A 22,137-nucleotide genomic window follows, 5' to 3' on the forward strand; every position below is an offset into this window, starting at 1 on the left:
TATGTTAACATCAAGCAACATGTTAGCTATATTGGATTATGAGCATAACACATTCTGTTGGTACTTATTTTCAAGTGCACATATTCAAATATAATCAGAGATATCTCCATTTATGTTTGCCCACATCATTGACACATTTCCCTAAATCAACAGAAGCACGAGGCAATAAAAAAAAACCTAGTTTTTAAATAAAGAGATCAAAGAATTTTCTTCTCCCTTTCAATAGATGTAGAGTGGCTCATAAATTTCCATTGCTTTACATTTGTGTAAGCAGCAAGCAACACAAATTGAGAGAAGCAAAGAAGCATAATCATGGCCTCAAAGAGGAAGGGATACCTCTCTGGAGGCTTCAACATCAAGTAAATTAGGTGGAGTACAAGAGAGCAAGAAAGGAGCAAGGTTATCAGAAGAACTTTCCAGACAGAGAGAAAACCTCTCTCCTTTCTTCCTTGTCTTCTGATAGGCGAATAGTTAAAAAGAATAAATAGAGCAAGCAGAGACACATATGGTAGGATAAGATGATCACGCAGAAGAAGAGGGTACATCGAAAGCAAAGCATAGTAAGTCAACCACCCGAAAAGATGAGGTTCTTCCACAGCCAAAAGGCTTGCTGGTAGAAGAGGTAATAGAATGGACTTCTCGTGAACTGTCATATTACCAATCAAATTACATGTTAGTAGACTTACCCTTAAGAAATAAGAACAGAAATAGCATAGGGAGAGAGGAAAATAGGATAATATATTCATACCTTGAAATGAGAACAGGTAAAATGCAAACGAAATATTCAATAGAGCATAGAGGAATCCTTGATTGCTTGGATATCTTATCTGTTGAACCATTGAAGGCAAGGCAGCCAAAATAGTTGCACTGAAACTGAGAAGCTGCAGCAATTGGGTTGTGAACAGCCTCTTCCACTTTATGATGATTGAAGTGGTACACCAAAAGTTTGCTACATAATCCTCATATATCCCTCTCTCAAAGGGAGTTAAGCGAGAGAGAACCTGTGGTGTTAACAAGGCTACAAAGTAAATCTTTATATTTAACCTTTTACCAGAACATGCAACAATGTAGCAGGAAAGAAATAAGATATAGAAGACATGTACATGTCAAAAGGCAACATATTTTTTCTCAATATATTTTTTTGGTAAGTTGAAATTTTATTCATAGAAAGAGGGTGAGATTCCCTCAAAATGAGTACATGAGAAAGGGAATTAAAATATTATCAAATACATATCACCCCATGCACAGAACAGCAATTTTAAGTCAAAATATGATGCTGTTCCACTGACCTCTAGGTTGAACTTGTTTAATTTCTTCAAATGGCTTTTTGAGTGTCGCCACCCAACTGAAAAGAATTTTTTTTGCTGGTGATTTCTGCTATTATAAACCTTCTTGATTCAAGTATCCTACTGTTTCCTTCCTTCCATATAAACCAGCAGACTGCAAATGGAAGAGAAGCCCGTAAGATTTTCCCTCTAGGACTGAATCTATGCACTTTCCAATAGGAGATGAACCTTGGAAGATCCTCTGGAACTTCCCTTTGGTGCATAAAGAGTTGCAGGAAATGTGCCTAAATCCCATATGTTTTCTGGCAATGAATAACAAGATTCTTGACAGAATCCTCACTCTTCCTACAAATGTGACACACATTGCCAAAGGTTATTATCCCTTTGTTGATTAGATGATCAATGGTGAAATTTTTGTTAGGGATTAAAGTCCACATAAGAAATGATACTCAAGTAGAATTGCGGGAAAAATTATCCTCTATAAGGAGGCTTAATGAGGGTCTTTGGTGTGTTGGTGGGGATTTCAACATAACCCACTTCTCTTAATACAAACAACCTTAACAGATCCATTTACAACTAGCATGAGAAAATTTAGCAACTTCGGTGGACTAGGAGGAGCATTGGAATGGGATATCTTGTTGTGCATCACCATGGCCTATATCAGATCAAAGCCCCTTCAATTTACCCGATCTAGATCAGGTAGTGTGGCCCTTTCCCTTACTGCTTTGAAAACATGTAGCACATTCCTTCCTCCTTTGTTGTGGGTAGAATATGGTGCAGAAGCAAGATTGAAAGTTCTAAATTTGGACGAAATTGCAAAGAAAACTAAAGGTGTGGACCAAAGGGGAATTTGGACAAGTCAAGGAACAAAAGAAAGTGATTTTATCTCAAATAGAAGAGTTGAAACGAGTGGAAGCAGGAAGAGGCATGAATTAAAGACAGACAATCAAGATGGCAGTAAGTGGAACTTGACTTGATTAGTTGCTTTTGAGAGCAAAGAAATTAGTTGGAGGCAGAAACATTGCTGTAAATAATTAAAGTTAGGCAATGAAACTCCAGATGTTTCACTAACAAATGGGAATAGGAAGATAACCATTTTTAAGCTAGCAATTAATGGGGTGGAAGTTACTCATTAAGATGAGATGTCAAACGAGCATAATTTTCCAGGCAACAAGATGATGGATTTTTTGAATAAAAACCATGAATTAAAGGGTGTTTCCCAAGGTTCAATAGAAACCAGTAACTCTCTTTTTTTATGAATGAATGGTATTTTATTAAACAGAGATAGAAATAGTACAAGCACCCTATGAGGAGGCATGAGGTATTCCTACCCTTAAGGGTGGTTCCACACCCAAATCTTCTCAGATTACAGTTACAAAGTAGCCAAAAACAGAGAATCCCTTGAAGCCCCTTGCTTAGCTAGAGAAACTGCCATGGCATTGGCCAATCTACTAACCCACTGAAATCTAACTAACATGGTTCTTGTGAGCCATTTGACTTTTTTGATGATATCCTTGTAAAGCCAAACAACAGCATCCAGGTCCAACAGCCATCCCGCTATCACCTTAGAGTCTCCCTCAACTATCAAATTAGTCACTCCAAGTTGGTTGGCAATTTGTATTCATTGTACTGCATCGGGGAAAAAACTTAGCCTCAATCCCCAATCCATGACAAAGACGGCTTCCCCATCGGGGACCCGAATCCCCAAATTTTTTATTTAAAAGTTTGTTTTTGGGAAAATATTTATTTATAATAAAGAAAATAATAAAACGTAAATAATACTTTAAAAATATTTTGATATATATAACATAAATAATATTATAAATAGCATAAATAATATTATATTTTTAATATAACATATATACATATATTTAATATATATAGTCAAGGTTGGGGTGGGCCGGGGACAACACTCCCCACCCCTGGTCGGGTATCCCTATTAATTCCCATCCCTGCCCTTGTCCCTGCAGCCCCACTAGGTCGGGGAGGCCGAGTACCCAACGGGGATGAGGAAAATTGGCATCCCAAAACATCAACAAGGCCAATTCTGCTTCAAATCAGCAAAGCTGGGTTTCCCTTCTTTTTCAGGTGAGGATCCCATCTCTTGGGTTTTCAGGGCCAAAAGATATTTTGAATATAATGAAACTTCAAGCCATAATGAGTGGTTGTCACCTCAATCCACCTTGAGGGTGAGGTGATTTCATGGTTTCAATAGTATAGACATTCGAACCCTCAATTGACTTGGTCTAATTTCACCAAAGCCTTAAGAACCAGATTTGGGACATTCAAACCTTCAAAGGTTTTGATGAAGCCCTTTCTAAGTTGTGCCAGAGTGGATTGCTTAGAGACTATCGACATGAGATTAAAAATTGGCCTCTCAAGTTTATGGGTGGCTTGAGAAGGGCTATTTTGTGAGAGGCCTTCAAAGATGATATTTGTATTGAGGTGAAAGCTTTACAGCCTACCATGGTGGTGGTAGCCACTAGTCTTGCCAAACTACAAGAATAAAGACTAAATTAAATTAAGAGGTTGAACTGATCCCTTGAACTGTAAGGAAGCTGACATCGGCTGAATGCAGTCATGCCGGACCAGGGACTCGGTTACAATTGTGATGACAAGTTCAGCCCAGGTCATTGCTGCAAGAACCCCAAATTGTATCTACTTCAGAAAGAGGAAGGGGATGACTTGGTTCTGGACAATGAAACACCAGACCACACTGTTACAAAGGGGAATCAAGAAGAGAGAGTGGAAATATCTTTACAAGCCTTGACAGGGACAATTCCTCTTCAACCATGTGAGTTAAAGGTAAAACTCTAGGTCAGGAAATTTCGATTTTAGTTGACAGCAGGAGCTCGCTGAATTTTATTACCAACTGGTTAGCCTAACAACTGGGCTTCATTGTGCAACCCATTTCCCCCTCCTCAATCCATGTGGCCAATGGACAGGTAATCGGGTGCAATGTCTATAGCAGTTTGTTTAGATTGCACCTGGTCACAATGGCCTCCATCCTACTTAGGACTTCCCTTAGGTGCAAATCCAAAAGAAAGTAGGTTTTAAAACCCAATGGTGGAAAATTCTGAAAAAAGATTGGCAGCTTGGAAGAGAAACCATATTTCCATGGGGGCTAGAGTTACTTTGACTAAGGCAACTCTAGCCAACTTGCCAATTTACTTCCTGTCAGTCTTTAGAATTCCTAAAAGTGAGGCAAAGAGGTAAGAAAAATTGATGAGGGACTTCCTATGGGAACCTGGGGAAGAGAAAAAAGACCACTTGATTAGGTGGGAGGTGGTGAGTCAAAGCAAAAAAGGAGGTCTAGGACAACGGAATGTAGTCAGTAAGAACGATGCTCTTTTAGGTAAGTGGCTTTGGAGATGGCCCAGAGAGAGAGAGAGAGAGAGGTTGTGGCATGAAGTAGTGAAGAGTCTCCATGGTTGTTCTGAATCAGGTTGGGATGCGGGAGTATCCCGAAGGGCTTTGTTCACAACACCCTGGAAGGCAATTGCTGGCATTCAACCCAAATTTCTCATGTTTGTAAGGTACAATGTTTGTTCTGGAAACTCTGTTCTTCTTTGGGAAGATACTTGGGTGAGCACTAGACCCCTAAAAGACAGATTCCCTTCTCTCTATTCCATCTCCCTCTTTAAAAAGGAACATATTTCGAGATTCCTCCCCCCCCCCGGTTCTCCCTTTGACTTTAAACTGGGATTTTGGGTTCCAAAGAGGGTTAATGGATGATGAATCTTCTTGTGTTTTAGAACTCTTGTTGCTTCCAGACTCAATGTGTTTGGACCCCCCCTAACCTAGATAAAAGGGTTTGGTCTCTAACCACGGCTGGCTCCTTCACTTGTTCATCTTTCTTTAAATCCCTTTGATCCACCCCCTCCTCTCAGGTCTTCCCTGTTAAAGAGGTCTGGTCTAGGCCAATACCTCCTAAAATAGCTATTTTCTGTTGCGAAGCCTATTATGGTAAGATCAATACTGTGGAAAACTTGCAAAAGAAGAAGCCCTATACGTGTTTGTCCCCTCATTGGTGCTTTATGAGTAAAGCTATTGTGGTAAGATCAATAATTGTAACCATTTGCTGATGTCGTGTTTGTTTGCTGCCAATATTTGGAACTGGGTCACATCATTATTTGGGTGCAGGTGGAACTTACCTTCCGAAGTAAAGCTACTGTTCAGTCCGTCTACCTTTGGGAGAATGACAAAAAGAGGGAAACTAATGTGGAAATGTATAAGAGTCGCTACCTTGTGGACATTGTGGGAGGAGAGAAACGCAAGAATATTTCAAGAAAAGGAAAGAAGCTTTGCCGAAGTCAAGGAGTGCATAATGACAAGGACAGCCTCGTGGTTGAAATCCTCACACTTGTTGGAAAACTACTCCTTTGATGACTTAAGGAGAAATTGGGCAGCAGTGGCTTCTACAATCTCCACAAAGAACAAATCACAAGTAGAATGGCATGGACACCCCCACCAGAAGGAAAGGTAAAATTGAATTTTGATGGTAGTTGCCAAGGTAACCCAGGGCCACCCGGAATAGGAGGGATCCTAAGAGATAAGGACAGCAACATGATGTCTTTTTCAGGACCAGTGGGTATTGGTGATTCTATTTGGGCTGAGATACTAGCAATGGTACAAGGTATACAGCTGGCCAATCAACTTGGTGTACACAATTTGATAGTTGGAGGGGATTCCAAGGTAGTAGTGGGCTGGCTAACAAGTCCAGAAACAGCTTGTTGGGGCTACAGGGACCTGTTAAAGAAAGTTAAATGACTGACAAAAAATATGACAGTCAGGGTTTAGTGGGTTAGCAGATCAGCAAATGCAATGGTTGATTCTCTGGCAAAGCAACAGGTGTCAGGGGGAGATCTGTTTTGGACTGCCTTGTAATTGTGTTTCAGGCTTATGTTTATTTAGTGCTTATGGTTCAGTTCTTGGGGGAAGTAACACCTCGTGCCTCTTTCTAGGCTGACTGTACTTTCCTTATTTGAATTAATAAAATCACTTTCATTTATCAAAAAAAAAAAGTGAGATAGGAATCAAACAAAGGGATAATACTGAATGGAGAAACAGGGAACCATGCAAACAACATCTAGACAATGTTTTCTTTTCATTGGTAATAATCAAGAGAGTTTTATTGAAAGAAAATCTGGATACAACCCAACCCATAAGACGGGGATGGGACCATGGTCTAATGACCAATCAGCAGGTCAACAAAAGTAAATTCCACAAAATTGAATTCAAATGAATTTAATTGCTCTAAGCTAATTTTAGTTCCACCAACCCAAAGATAGACTACACAAATTTTCCATAACAAATCCTAAAAGTGGGAATTCCATAGACCACCCAAAGGTGATTGGAGATTTCGAGTGAATATTTGGTAAATCCAACATCCCCTATTCCCCTAAGAAACATAATCTGCAAAACAAGAGGGTTTATAACCATCTCATATCTGCTTCCATTGCAGCCAACAAAGTTGGCTTCAGCCCACTCATCCAGCTTTTATCTTGGACACATAGCCTGATTTAAAACCTCTACAATTCAATAGAAATGGCATCTTTTAGGCAAATTAGAAAGGTCTGATTTAACAAATAAAACTGTGTTCAAAGAGTGCAGATAGCAAAAGAAACTAACAGGTGGTATAACTGTGATTCGATGAATTGTTGAGTATTGACTACAAATTGCTCTTCCAATAATTCAAAATTTGAAAGAATATAATATAACAGGTGGTTTGTAACTGTGATTCATGTTAGAGATTTTGATGAGAATGGTAGACCAGAGGCCTACCATGTCTACCATCATGGCCCCAGTTGTTTTTCTTGTACATGGATCACTTTTGTCCATGTAGTTTCTATGTTTTCATATTAGCTCATACAAACAGCACCCACATGGCTCTTTCTCTATATTTGTTGTATTCCCTCCTCCCTTTAATTTTTTGAATTCTTGTGAGTTGTTAAGGGAAAACTAATAAATAAGCAGATAACTCTAGTCTTACCTTGTAAATATTACAATATAATTCAATGAAGATGTTAATGATGAGGTGCATCTGGTTACATCATTTACTTTGTAGTCATGGCCATGTGGCAGCTGCAAGAGGCTTGATTGGTGATTGAATTCTTCAGTGGGGCATAATGGGTCTCTTATAAACTAAAACTAGATGATTGAATCTTATAATGGGCTTAGTAGATAAATTGGGGACTTAATTAGGATGGCTTGTTTTCTTGATAGTGCAAAATTGTGCCCTCATCTAAACTTCCAGCTTGTTTTGAGGTGGTTGTAGTTGGCAAGCTGGGTGTCAATCTGGGATGTAGGAGGAAGAATGAGGAAAAGTGTGAAGATATTGAGATTGGTTTGGGTTCAAGGAAGTCTCGGGCTTCTAGCAAGATGCATATTGTCCATGTAACTAAAGTTTTCTCTAGGCTGAAGCTCGGTTTGGTTGGAGCTGGTCCCAGAAAAAACTTCAAGAAGGTTTACAAGAGAAAGGGTGTGAAGACAAAGTTGCCGAGGTGAGCTGTCCTGGTGGAGGAGAAGAAATTTGTCTTTTGAATTCGGATGTGCAGCTGGTTAATGCTCAACAGGAAATCAAGAATTTTGGGAAAGGGCTTATGGAAAACTTAAATTTGAGAGTGGCATTCATAGAGTACAGAGAGTTCCTGTAACAGAGAAGTCTGGATGCATTCATGCCAGTGCTCTCTGTTGCTATCCTCCCCCAAGCTGATGAGGTAGATGTTCAGTTGTGGAATGAAGATTTGAGAATTGATACTTACAGATCTGACGGGTCAAGAATTTTGGGGAAGGGAAAGAAGCTGATTTGAGGAAATTGTTGAGAAGAATGTTGATTTTTTTTATCAGTGAGAAGAATGTTGAAATTGAGAAAAAAACTTGGTCTTTCTTCTTGGGAGGTGAGGCTTTTTGTTAGGAGAGCCTTTGAAGATTTCGAGAGGAGGGAGGGGAGTTTGAAGAAAGACAATGTGGGGGAAAGAGGAGAGGCTTGCAATGAAACAGACTTTGGGATGGTTGGTTTACTTGAGGAGGAGGATGAGTGGAGGCTGGTGCCTGTCTTTCCTCTTGTTTTTGTTTTGTCTTTTGTTGTGGGGTCAGGGTTGAAGGGGGTTTTTGGTGTTTGGTTTTGAGGGAAGTCATTTTCAGGTTTCTGTCTTGAGTTTTTTATAGGATGGGCGCCTCTTTCTTGTTGGAAACTGCTTGTCACCTCTCTTTAATAAATTTTCTTTTATCATCAAAAAAAATGGAGAAAAAAAAAGAATGATTCTGACTGCATCAAATATTTCCCAAGGTTAGACAAGGAGAAGAATATGACTATATGAGAGCTAATACCATCAAACTCATGAAGAGACAAGAATACTCTTCACATAGATGAATACCAAATAGATGACTGAGGCGTTTTGTCAAACACTACTGTTACAGAACAGCAACTGCAAAAAACTTCCTAACATCTTTACCATATAATGCTCGATAATTATCTTGATCATTCCAATATAAAGAACCAATAAAGAAAACAATAACAGAAATAAAATTAATCATACCTTGACCACTGCTGCTCTTAGTGATTGCAGGGACGAGATTATGACTACACTTGAGAGTGGTGGTCTAGAAAAAGGCAATAGAGGAGGAAGGGTGGAGAGAGAGAGAGAGAGAGAGAGAGAAGAGAGAGACTGTCAATGACCAGTAGTGACCCTTGGACTATGGATCTTAGGCCATTGGAGGAGGAGGTTCCAAGAGAGGGAGGGAGGGTGATTGGAGACTTGGGAGTCAGGTAAAGATAAGGGTTTTGAGGTTTTTTGTCATTTGCCTTCTTTTTCTTTTTAAACTGGCTGGAATGGATTCCCATTCTCAGGGGAGGGGGCGGGAATGGTCATACCCTCAAATGGGGGAATGTCATTCCCCTAGGAATGGGAATCGGATTTCATCTCCGTCAAGCCAAACGGCTGGAATCAGAATGGTCCATTCTGATCCCAATTCCACACTATTCCTGCAAATCAAACAGAGCCTTAATACACGGGGGTGACTTCAATGTCATCCAATTCAGCACTAAAAAGAATGGGGGAACAACAAAAATAACTAGAGGCATGAGGAACTTCAATCAAGGTTCAAGGTATCGATACGCAAAAATTATGTATCACATGATTCAGAGGGGCAATATTCTTAGATTAAATTTATTTTAAGTTTTAAAAATTAAGCTAGGATGTCTCTACGAAGTGTATTAATCTTCAAAAGTGGATAAATGTCCTAACTACTAGTATTTAGTGTATCAAAAGGACCAATACATATCGTACAATATGCACTAATACAAATTTATATTTTGAACTTTGACTTCAGTGTATTAATTAATAATTGTTTATTGCATGGCATTCCACTTCAAAATGCAAGTTACACATGGTCAAATATGCAACCTAAGGCAGTGTATTGTAAGTTGGACGGGTTCTTGGTGACCTCAAATGGGTTGAGGCAGCACTTTAGAGCAATAATTTTAAAAACACTAGTGTGAGCAATATCTGATCATTGTCCAATTAGTTTGGAAATTCTAGAATTCACTACAAGCCCTGTTCCATTCAGCTTTGAAAACATGTGGTTAACCCACCTGTCTTTCAAGTCAAGCATTGCATCTTGGTGGGAATGTCTGATAGAAGGGTGTGAAGGGAACAAATTCGTGTAAAAATTAAAAATATTAATAAAAAAAAACTGAAGGAGTGGACTAAACAAAACTTTTTAGATAAATTCAAAGAGGAAAGAACAAATCTTAAACGAGATTAAGCAAATTGATAGTCTTGATCTAGAAGAAGAGGTATTCTCAAAGAAAATAAAAATTGGAGAAAAGGGCTGCAAGTAGAAGTGGAGAAGATAACTTGGAGAGAGGAGATTTTTTGAGACAGAAATCAATATTTAGATGGCTAAAAGAGGGAGATGGGAGCACAAAATTTTTCCACATGTTGGCTAATGGCAGCAGGAGGAATTACCTATCTAAATTGATAATAAATAATGTGGAAGCTCACGATTTAGAGAAAATATGGAATATTTTATTGTCTCACTTCGAAGCATTTTTTGTCCCTCAAAGGAGGAAGAAACCAATATTCAGGGACTACATTGGAACACAATACCAAAAGATGTTGCTAATAAGTTGGAAGAACCTTTCTTAGAAGAGCGGATTTTTTGCCAGGGCCAGTGTGGAGCATTTCAAATCTATTCTAAGAAGGCCTGTGAGTAGAAGGGTGTGGGTAGAAGGTTTGGATTGGCCAGATGTAGGGGTGGAGAACAGGAGAAGGATGGAAAGAAGCTTTAATATAGAAGAGATCAAGGAGGTTGTGTTTTCTATGGATAGAACAAAAGCTCCAGGGCCGGATGGGTTTACAATGGCTTTTTATCAGGATTGTTGGGATATTTTGAAAGATGATCTCTTGCCTGTTTGAGTTTTCAGGAGATGAATTGTCAATCCGGGTGTGAACTCTACATTTATAGCCTTAATTCCCAAAAAGAAAGATGCATCCCACCCGAAGGATTTTAGGCCAATAAGTTTGGTGAATAGCTTGTATAAGATCATTGCATAAGTGTTGTCTTTGAGGCTGAAGAAGGTAATTCCGGATATCATTGAACACTATCAAGGAGCTTTTGTGAGTGGAAGACAAATTATAGACCAGATTTTAACTGCTAATGAGAGTGTGGAGAACTTTAAGAGGGATAAGAAGGGAGTGGTCTGTAAGATGGACTTGGAAAAGGCTTATGACTTGGTGGACTGGGAGTTCTTGAGGAAAGTTTTAACCAAATTCGGGTTTGGGGCTAAATGGTGTAAGTGGATCATGGGTTGTGTCCTGAATTGTCATTATTCAGTGCTAGTGAATGGGACAGTGGTAAATTTCTTTCCAGCCAGTAGGGGTATAAGACAAGGAGACCCCCTTTCTCCTTTTTTGTTCATTTTAATTGCGGAGGTTTGGGGGAAATTGATTCACAGAGCAGATTCTAGGGGGCTCATTAGAGGCTGGAGGGTTAAGAGGATGGAAACCCCCCTCACACATTTATAGTTTGCTGATGACATGATTCTGTTTTGTGAAGGTGGTAATGTGAGGTTTATCAGGAATTTAAAGTCGGTGATACAACTGTTTGAGCAACTGTCCAACTTGAAGGTTAACCTTGGGAAAAGCTGTGTAGTGGGGGTGAATTTGGAGGAGGGAGAGATCAGGGAGAGTGCTGAAGTGCTGGGGTGTGAAGTCACGGGGTGGCCTCTGAACTATTTAGGATTACCATTAGGTGATAATCCCAAGAGAGAGAGCTTCTGGAACCTGGTGATGGAAAGGTTTGAAAAAAGATTGGTATCCTGGAAAAAGAATTACCTCTCTCTTGGCGGGAGAATTACATTAATTAAGGCCACACTTGCTAACTTACCCATCTTCTTCATGTCGGTGTTTAAAGTCCCAGTGAAGATTGCTAACAGATTAGAGAAGTTAATGAGAGATTTCCTGTGGGAGCCGGGAGAGGAGAAGAGAAGAGGGATCATAGAGTTAGCTGGGAAATAGTGTGCAGAAGTAAGTCGTGTGGTGGTTTGGGGCTTGGGAGTATTAGGAGAAGGAATATGACTCTGCTAGGGAAGTGGTTGTGGAGGTTTCCTATGGAGAAGGAGAAGCTATGGGCTAGAATAGTGGCAAGTATTCATGGGCTGGAGCACAACGGATGGGACGCTAGAATCAGAGCTAGGATCACAAGCAATTCTCCTTGGAAAGCCATTCATGACCTGCTACCAGTTTTCATTCCTAGTATCAAATATGACTTGAATTCCGGTAATTCCATAAAATTTTGGAAAAAAACCTAGGTGGGGAGCGCCCCTCTAAAGGATCAGTTTCCGTCTTTGTACGCTCTTTCTGATTTGAAAAATGAGCCAATCTCGTCTTTCACCACCCCATCCTCTTCCAATTCTAGGATTTGGTGGAACTTGGGTCTAAGAAGGGATTTGAGGGATTCAGACTTCGACTGTATTTCGAGCCTTCTTGCAATTCTTGATAACGTTGTCTTAGACCCCACTAGGGCGGATTCTAGAATTTGGACACCTAAGCCCAATGGCATTTTCTCTTGTGCTTCTTTCTTCAAAGTCTTAAGTCAGTCCACCAGTCCTACCCTGTCCCATTTTCCTGTTGGTGAGGTTTGGTGCAGAGCTATACCTCCTAGGGTTGGTAGTTTTTGTTGGGAAGCCTATCTGGAAAGAATCAACACTGGTGATCTACTCCAAAAGAAGAGACTTAATACTTGCTTGTCACCTCAGTGGTGTGTTCTGTGCAAAGCAGATGGGGAGACTGGTTTTCGCCTAATGGTGTCGTGCCACTTCGCGAGGTCGTTGTGGGAATGGGCTTTCTCCTTGTTTGGATGCAGCTGGAATCCCCCATCAGACATGCAGGGCCTTTTCGCCCCCTCCTTCTTCAGGTGGCGGTTAAAAAGGGGAAGGACAATGTGGAAAGGACTAAGAGCTGCAATATGTTGGACACTGTGGAAAGAAAGGAACTCCAGGATATTCTCAGAAACTCAGAGAGGGACAGCAGATTTGAGGACTATCATACAGTTTAGGGTGGTACAGTGGCTGAAATCTCTGGAAATATTCACAGATTACACTATGGATGACATGTTGAGGAAGTGGGGTGAAATTGCAAGTTGCACGCAGACCAAGTCAGTAATGAGTGTGGCTTGGAAACCCCCCACCTAGTGGATTCTTGAAATTAAACTTTGATGGATGCAGCAGGGGAAACCCAGGACAATCAGGGATCGGGGGTGTTTTTAGAGATGAAAATGGGGTCATCTTTGCTATGTTCTCAGGCCCAATTGGAGTGGGTGACTCCCTTAGAGCTGAGATATGTGCAGTTATGGAAGGAGCCCGGAAAGCTAAGGAATTGAACATCAAGAAACTTATAATTGAAGGGGATCTAGAGGTGGTGATAGGGTGGCTGACCAAAGAACAAAATGATCTTTGGAAGTATAACAATGAGAAGAGGAAATTCAAATGGCTGGTGTGGGAGATGGAAGTTAAGACATGTTGGATTAAGAGATCAGCTAATTCCCTAGCTGACGGTTTAGCAAAACAAGGGGCAGAAAGGGATTCCTTGTTTTGGGCTAAGTTGTAATGTTAGTGTCCCTGTATCTTTGTTTTTTCTTCTTTCCCTTCTTGAAGTTCTTTGTGACTCTTGGAAGATAAGTGTGTTTGTCTTCCACTTGTAAATTTTCTACTGATGAATTAATGAAAGTGTTATTGATCAAAAAAAAAAAAAGATAATAAGTACATCCATGAGGTGATGACTAATGAGAAATCACCAAACAAAACACATACAACATAATTTACAAAGAGATCATCTCTCGAGATCTAACCCTAAAAAAGACCAAAAATTATCCTCAAAGACCTCCTTTGAAACATCTTCAAACTTTGGAAGAACCAAGAAACAGACCCTAAATATCTTCCCACTCAGAAAACATAACTTGATCCCTCCACTTTGATTGGCCATCAAAGATTCTTCTATTTCTTTCCTTCCAAATTTCCCAGCAAATAGGACCTAATGGATTTACATTGTCCTTCTTAATTTCAAGAATGTTTGGAGATTGTTTTCTTGAGAAAAGGTAAAGTATACCGGTTCATGTAAATGAGATAACTACATCTATATGCCAGTATAGGTATACAAAATGTGTTCCAAATAAGTATATATATCAAGTATGCTCAAAAAATAACATCCAAGTCAGAAAGATATATAAAAGAAATGCCCTTTAATATAGGATTTACGGCCAACCAACAACCAAAGGGTGTATTATCTTATTCTTTAGCATCAGAATGAAGCCAGCCTTTTTTTTTTTTTTGATCAGTAACAGTGAATTTTATTAATAAGGAAAAGGTAAATTACAAGGTAAGGAGCTAAAAAAATCTTAACCCCCAGATACCCTATAAACCCAAATTCATGAAACAATTACAAAACAGCCCAAAACATTGAGTTTTTGTTCACCCCTTGCCTAGCTAGACCATCTACCAGTGCATTAGCACTTCTCACTATCCATGTACAACGGATTTCAATATCCTTGGTGAGCCACTTGAATTTCCTCTTTTCATTGATGTATTTCCAGAGTGAAGAACTGTCCTCTTTTAGCCAATTTACTACAATTTCAGAATCACCTTCTATGATCAGTTTTTTACAGTTCATTTCCTTGGCCTTTTGAATCCCTTCAAGAGCTCCTAGGAACTCAGCACTCAGAGAATCACCCACCCCAATTGAACCAGAATACATAGCTAGCAGGTTCCCATTTTCATCCCTTATTACTCCCCCAACTCAGGAGGGCCCTGGATTACCCATGCTGCTGCCATCAAAATTCAGTTTGGTAAATCCCTGAGGTGGAGGTGTCCAGCAGGAATTTGAGGTCTTCCTGATTGAGCCTAACTCTGCAATCTCCTTCCACTTTCTGACCATCTCATCAACTGAGAACACTGCAAACAGCTCCAAAGTTTTTAACCAGTGAATCACCCTAATGTGGACAATTTCCAGAATTACTTCCAGGCTTCTCTCCTCATCAGAAAACACCCTTAAATTTCTCTCCTCCCAGACAGACCAACACACTACAGCCCAAACAAATCTCCACATGATCTTGGCCCTTTTGGTTAACCCGTTAGGCATGGAAGTATATAAGCTTTGCACATTCAAAGGAAGAGTCTACCTGCAACCAAACAGAGAAGTAAACCATTCCCAAATGACTTTAACAAATTGGCAAGAAATTAATAAGTGATATCCAGACTCACCATCAGATTTACAAAGAACACACCAGTGAGGAGACAAGCAACTATTGGATCTTTTTCTTTGAAGTATATCCCCTGTATTAACTCTTCCCAGAAAGGCTTCCCAACAGAAGCACCCAACCTTTGGAGGAATAGATCGACACCATAAACAGGAAAAGACATTCCAACAAGAGAAGGGGATAGAAGGGCCTTGAAGAAAGAGGCACAAGAATAGGAGCCCGAGGGAGTGAGTGTCCATATTCTACTATCTGACTTCGATGGCTCAAGGAAGATCCCTTCCAGAATGGATAATAAGGCAGAAATGCAGGCTAACTCTGTGTCCCTGACATCTCTTCTCAAGTTCAAATTCCAACCGAACCTAGAAGGAGAATTAGAAGGAACAAGAAAGGAAGAAATTTGCTCATTTTTAAGGGTAGAGATAGCAAAGAGGCTTGGAAATTGATCTTTCAAAGAGGAGTTCCCAACCCAAACATGTTCCCAGAATTTAATGAGGTTACTTGAGTGTAATTCATACCTGACCCAAGGAAAGAACAAGGGCAAGATGGCTTGAATAGCTTTCCAAGGAGAAGCTCTTGTAGTCCTTGCTAAGATCCCAGAGTCCCATCCATTGCCTGCCCGCCCATGTATACTTTCCACTATCTTAACCCACAGTCTTTCTTTCTCCAATGAGAGAATCTCCACAGCCATTTCCCCAACAGTGTTAAGTTCCTAACCCTTATATTCCCAATTCCCAAACCCCCATCCTTCTCGCATCTACATACCACATCCCATCTGACCCTATGGTCCTTCTTCTCCGCTCCTGGCTCCCAAAGAAAGTCTTTCATTAGTTTTTCCAGCCTACTAGCCACCTTAGCCAGAATCTTAAAAACTGAAAGGAAATAGACAAGAAGGTTGGCAAGAGTAGACCTTATCAAAGTGATCCTCCCACCAAGAGATAAATAATTCTTCTTCCAATTGGCAAGTCTTTTTTCGAACCTCTCCACAACAAGGGCCCAAAATTCACCTTTCTGAGGATTATCTCCCAATGGTAAACCAAGGTAGTTTAAGGGCCAATTGGAAACTACACACCCCAGAAAGTCTGCACATTCACAAACCTCCCCCTCGCCCATATTGACTCCAACTATACAACTCTTCTCAAAATTTACTCTAAGGTTTGACATTTGCTTGAAGAGTTGTATGGTGAGCTTTAGGTTTCTAATCCTATTGACGTCCCCTCCTTCACAAAGTAAAATTGTCATCTACAAATTAAAGGTGTGTAAGTGGTATATTGTCCCTTCCAACTCTCCATCCTCTTATTAGCTCCCTAGAATCTGCTTTGGAGATCAATCTCCCCAATACTTCTACAACCAAAGTAAACAAAAAAGGGGAGAGAGGGACCGCTTGCCTAATCCCTCTCAGAGCTGGGAAATAGTCCACCACTGCCCCATTTACCAAAATAGAGTAATGACAATCCCTTATGCAACCCATCACCCATTTGCACCAAGTTTCTCCAAACCCAAAATTCAACATCACCTCTAATAGGAAAGACCAATCAACCATGTCAAAAGCCTTTTCCAAGTCTAATTTGCATACCACCCCACTTCTCCCGGATCTCTTGAAATCCTCTAGCCTCTCATTTGCTACAAGAATCTAGTCTGTTATCTGCCTTCCCTTGACAAAGGCTCCTTGATTATTTGCTATAATTGCTGGGAGCACCTTCCTAATTCTAAAGGACAAGACCTTGGTAATGATCTTATAGAGGCTATTGACAAGACTAATTGGCCTATAGTCCTTTGGGTGACTTGCATCACTTTTCTTGGGAATCAGAGCAATGAAGGTAGAGTTTAGCCCAGGGCTGATTACTCCTTTGGTATGGAATTCATCAAACACCGACATGAGGTCATTTTAGAACCACCCAATAATCCTAATAAAAAGCCATCGTGAAACCATCTAGCGTGGTGCCTTTGATCTATCCATTGAAAAGACTACCTCTTTAATTTTTTCCAACTCAAATTTCTTTTCCAACCACTCCCTATCTTCTCTCCTCAAAGTTGGCCAATCCAAACCTTCCAGCCACACCCTATTATTTAGGGGCCTTCTGAATATATTCCTGACATGATCTGCAAATGCTCCTGCAATTTCTCTTTGACCTGTGATTGTTACCCGTCCAATCTCCAAACTGGAAATAGAATTTCTTCTCCTTCTACCATTTGCCAAAGCATGGAAGAACTTAGTATTCCTATCCCCCTCTTTCAACCATTTGCATCTCGACTTCTGCCTCCAGCTTATTTCCTCTTGGAAAATATGGTTCTCTAGTTGTTTATGCAAATTCCATCTTTGCTCCTTTTCCTCTCCTGTTAAGCTGGCATTCCCTTTTTTGCTATCCAAATCTTCAATTTGTGTGATCACTCTCTGCTTCCTTTCCTCTAGTCTCCCAAACTCTAATAAGTTCCATTCCTTGATCCTTGCCTTCAGACATTGAAGTTTTTTGTGAAATCTCATTCCATTCCACTTCACTGTTAGATTGCTCTCTACCCACCAATCTTCTACTTTCTTGATGAACCCCGGGTGCTCTAACCACATGTTTTCAAATCTAAAAGGAGTAGGGCCCGCATTTCTCACCTCCTCCTTACAAAGTACAATAGGCCAATGATCAAAGGTTACCCTTGGGAGTGCTCTAGAATTCAAATTTCCCCAATGTTCTTCCCAATCAATTGAGAACAAGAATCTGTCTAGCTTAGAGATAATTGGGTTGACTTGGAGATTGGACCATGTATAACATCTTTGAGGCAATTAGATTTCCTTTAATTCAAAAGCATCAATAAACTAGTTAAATCTCCTCATACTTGTATTGGGCCTCTGCCTAGGACTGTTAGTTTCTTCCAGAAATCTGATTACGTTAAAATCTCCTCCTAGACACCAAGGCCCATCCTACAGACCCTTAATGTCAGCTAGTTCTTCCCAAAATTTCCTTCTTTCTCTGTAATCATTTGGCCCATACAAATTGGTGAGCACCCACTCAAAGCCATCTTCCACTTGCCTAAATTTCAAGGAAATTGAAAATTGTCCTATCAATTCCTCCAACCCAACAACTACCTCATTCTTCCACATTGTCACAACACCCCCTACGGATCCCCATGAAGGTAAAGCCACCCAACTAAAATCTGCTCTTTTGGTTTCCTGTAGCAGCACCACATCTGTATCTATTTTCTTGATGGCCTCTTTTATCACTGCTCTCTTTCTTGCACTCCCCAATCCCCTCACATTCCAGCTAATAATCCGCATAATTATTTGTTGACCACCCCTTGCACCTATTACCCTCACTTCTTCCCTTTCCTTCTTTCCCCTACAACACTGAAGCTTTTGTCTCCCTCCACATCCTTCACTAGTCTTTCAGCCTCACTTCTTTTTCTCCTTTTACTCTTGACTTCTTCTCTCTTTTTTTGTATGAATCCTTTCAGATCGTTTGGATCTTTCAGTTTACATCCCAGCTTTTGTACAAATACTGCCACAGAATCTTCACTTGTCAGCTCTCTTTTGTCTATCCTTCCCTTTCTCTCCTCTTTGACCTAAGTCCCCAACTCTACTCTCTTCCTCCCGACTTTTTCCTACCTGAACCTCTTCCACCCATTCCTTCTTAAAATCCATCTCCTCCTCTTTATCAATCCTGATCTCACCAGTGGTACTATTTACTTCCTCTTCTCTTCTATCTTCCCTCCCTTTACCCTCTATGTCTCTACTTCTATTAATTGCCCCTCCCCCTCCTTCACAGGCTGCAGGCTCTGAACTGAGACTGGTATCTGGAACACAGGACACAGAGCAAGCATTAGTAGCAAAACCTGAAAGGACACAAATACCTTGGTTATGCTGGGAGGGAGACGAGAAACTGGAAATGGAGGCAGGGGAGTCCAAGTCTTGAAAAGGGATGGCAGTGTCGATTAGCTCCTTGGCTCGGGCCTGCGGAGAAAGCCTTCCTGTCTCCTTTGTTATACAGTGGACTCTTCCTATACCCGGTTGTTTGTCCCTCCACAGTAAGTCTCTGTTTTCCTTCTGATAAGTCGCAGATACGTCCTCCTGACCATTAACTGGATTTGAGATTGGAGCTTCTAGAAGGATGTCAGATTTTCCACCCCCTTTAGTACGGATGGGCTCTACCGAGTTGTCTGAGAGAAAGCCTGTTGCAACGCCTTCTGTGAATAAGTCGCCAAGATTTAAAGATAGGATTATTCCTTTCCTTCCAAACCAACCAAATAATTGCAGTCAAGACAGATTGCAATAGCTGCCTACCCAATATATTAAGGCCCTTCGTCTGCTAGCTCCAAGAAAGCATCTCTAGGTTTCTAGGCAACACCAGCTAAGCTTAAAAGTCTTTAAAAAGGAGGACCAAACCTCATATGTAACCGGGTAGTAGAGAAACAAGTGACTATTGCTTTCCTCATACTGGGAACAGTCAAACAGAGCGCACAGGCTGCATTAGCTAATCCCACTCCCATTTTATCCAGCTTGTCAACAGTTAGGCACTTCTTTTACAGAGCAATCCAGACCACAAAAGCTAGCCTTGGAGGTATAGTAGGGATCCACACCATTTTCATTGGAAAAGCATCCTGCTTAGTTATCTGGTCATAGAAGGATTTAGTTGAGAACTTACCCTCTGAATTCTATCTCCATACCCTAGAATCATGTCTAGAGGGGCAAGGTTGCTGCATGTACAGGAGAGAGATTCTTCCAATGTAGCTTACTCTCTCACCAAATAATCTACCACCACAGAGTTTACTTTGAAGCCACTAAACTGTTCATCTATACTATATTCTAATGTAGTTGTCCACCTCAGCTTACTCTCTTTTGCTTCCCAAACCCTTTAGAATTTTGTGGTTTTTTATTTAAAAATTAAAAAAAAAAAACACAAACAAACAGGGGCTACTTACAATGGGTTTTTTTATTAAGAAACTGAATGTAATTTTGAGGAATGAATTCAGAAAATTCAAATGGCTGTCACAGGACATGTTAATCCGAGTGAAATGGGTGAGGAGGACTGCTAATAGCTTGGCAGATAGCTTAGCCAAGCAAGGTGTATATAGAACTCATATGTTTTGGGCTCAAATGTAGTACTGATTTGGGACAGCTTCTATAGCTGGTTCCTTTCACAACTTCTTGTTGTAATCATGTTTTTCTAATAATTAATGAAATCTTTTTGTGTTGCTGATCAAAAAAAAAAACTGAATGTAATCACTCCCCTTTTAAATGGGCATCTTTTAACGCCAGCCCATGCATCGCATGGGGCTCTTCTAGTACTATCTATACATGGGTTACGATCATATACAGGCTCCTTTCCTTTTCTCTTTCTATTTTTTGATACATTAGTACAAGTTCCCTCTCTTCTCAAAATAAAATATCAACCAAAATGGAAATCTTCTAAACTCCTCAAGAAGAAGATATTAGTTTTCACTTTCCGTCAGATGGAAAAATACACTGAGATTATTTAAGTTGTTTATAAAAATAAATAAATTTGGATTAACAGAAAGAACATAATCCACATGGTTTTGCATTCAATAACCAAGTACCTTAGGAGAAGTAAGAACATAGTCATGTCAAGCATAGGAATATTGATGATCAGGTGTCGTTGTGACAGACATCAGAGCAAGCAAATAGAACTTCACACACGCACTGTGCATGCATAAATGCATGTTTCCATGGAAGGGACCAACAAGAAAAAATTTTGTGACCAAAGCAAGTAAGAAGTATAAACAGATGATGGGGAAAGATATTTGTGAGTGTTTTACCTGCATGAATGCTTCCACTGAATACAGATAAGGCCACCACGTAATAATAAATGTTCCCAATACAACCAAGCCTAGTTTTAACACCTCAAGAAATGGTTTTTGATGCCTAAGACACTTCCCCAACAGATGGCTGAAGAATGCTAGGGCAAAATATGCACTCATCTGCAAGGGGGAAAAAGAGCTGATTAAACCTAAATTAACCACAGATTTCATTTTAAGCAGAAATATGCATTTTATATGCCATCTAGAAGTTCAATATGCTTGTGTTGGTCTACAAGCATTATGTTATAGAGAGTCCTTTAATCACAGACTTCATTTTAAGCAGAAATATGCATTTTATATGCCATCTAGAAGTTCAATATGTTTGTGTTGGTCTACAACCATTATGATAGAGAGAGCCCTTTTACTTCATATAAGGATTAAGAGTAGAAAAATCAGAGTCTTCTAAGCAGTTGATCTTAGATTTCAAAATGACTGGAAAAAAGAGAAAAAGAAAAAAAGAATATCACATGTTAGGACCACATACAACATAAATCAAACAGGCAGTCTCGGACCAATAAAAGTAACTAAACAAGAAATGAAAATAATAACTTAATTTTGATGGGCTCCCCCAGAGGAAGGGTTCATCAAGCTTAATTTTGATGGAAGCAGCAGAGTAAATCCAGGGCCATCACTTTTAGGGATGAGGAACATCATATAGTGGATCTATTTTCAGGTCTGATTGAAATACAAGACTCCAAGAGCTGAGGTCATGGCTGTCATGGAAAGTGTACAAAGGGAAAAGATGATGAACTTCAACAAGCTAATTATTGAAGGAGATTCAGACATGGTGATGGAGTGGCTGTTAAGTAGACAGACAGCTCTTTGACGGTACAGAAATGAATTTAAAAAAAATGGATAGTTGACTAGAGAGATGGAAGTGAGATTTCAATGGGTACAAAGGAGAGCAAACAGTATGGCTAATGTATTAGCCAAACAAAGGGGTGTGGAGAGAGATGATGAAATTTTCTGGGCACCTTTATAAGAAAAGAATGAATGGAAAGATAAAATGGGTATTAAATGCTTGTATATTAAATTCCTATAAATAAAATGGTTGGTAATTGATAAAAAAAATGAAAATGAAAACTAAGAGAGTGCTAGATAAAGCACTCTACTGAGAATACAACCTGTTTGTGGTTGAGTGCAAGACTGAATAGCACTGAAGCTACCAATTCATGTTTAGAGAAGATAGCAGCAACAGCTCCAATGGTGAATCCCAAACTGATGCAGTTGAACTGTCAAGGAACTAATATGAGAATGTGAACTAAGCATCTTGTCGTGATTTATGGACAAA

At 40.0% G+C, this 22,137-nt stretch overlaps 1 protein-coding gene and 1 long non-coding RNA gene across 2 annotated transcripts in view; both read right to left on the reverse strand.

The window, feature by feature from the left end:
- LOC148844419 (ALG6, ALG8 glycosyltransferase family) overlaps positions 1-22,137 on the reverse strand; it is a 23,335-nt gene continuing 1,198 nt past the window's right edge. Inside the window, exons 3-6 of the mRNA XM_088959574.1 lie at positions 21,971-22,078; positions 20,805-20,966; positions 749-1,001; positions 1-646 (exon numbers count right to left, since the gene is read on the reverse strand). Of these exons, the coding sequence (XP_088815700.1) occupies positions 198-646; positions 749-1,001; positions 20,805-20,966; positions 21,971-22,078 (972 nt within the window). The 3' untranslated portion in view covers positions 1-197. The remainder of the gene's footprint in view (positions 647-748; positions 1,002-20,804; positions 20,967-21,970; positions 22,079-22,137) is intronic.
- On the reverse strand, positions 9,095-20,711 carry LOC148844420 (uncharacterized). The gene is made up of 2 exons (XR_016103714.1): positions 20,586-20,711; positions 9,095-9,273 (listed from the first exon to the last, which is right to left on the reverse strand). It is a non-coding gene; the product is annotated as an uncharacterized LOC148844420 (long non-coding RNA).

The sequence above is a fragment of the Nelumbo lutea genome, chromosome 8 (assembly GCF_056320005.1).
Source record: "Nelumbo lutea isolate HS-2025 chromosome 8, American lotus-T2T, whole genome shotgun sequence".
NCBI classification, from domain to species: Eukaryota; Viridiplantae; Streptophyta; class Magnoliopsida; order Proteales; family Nelumbonaceae; genus Nelumbo; species Nelumbo lutea.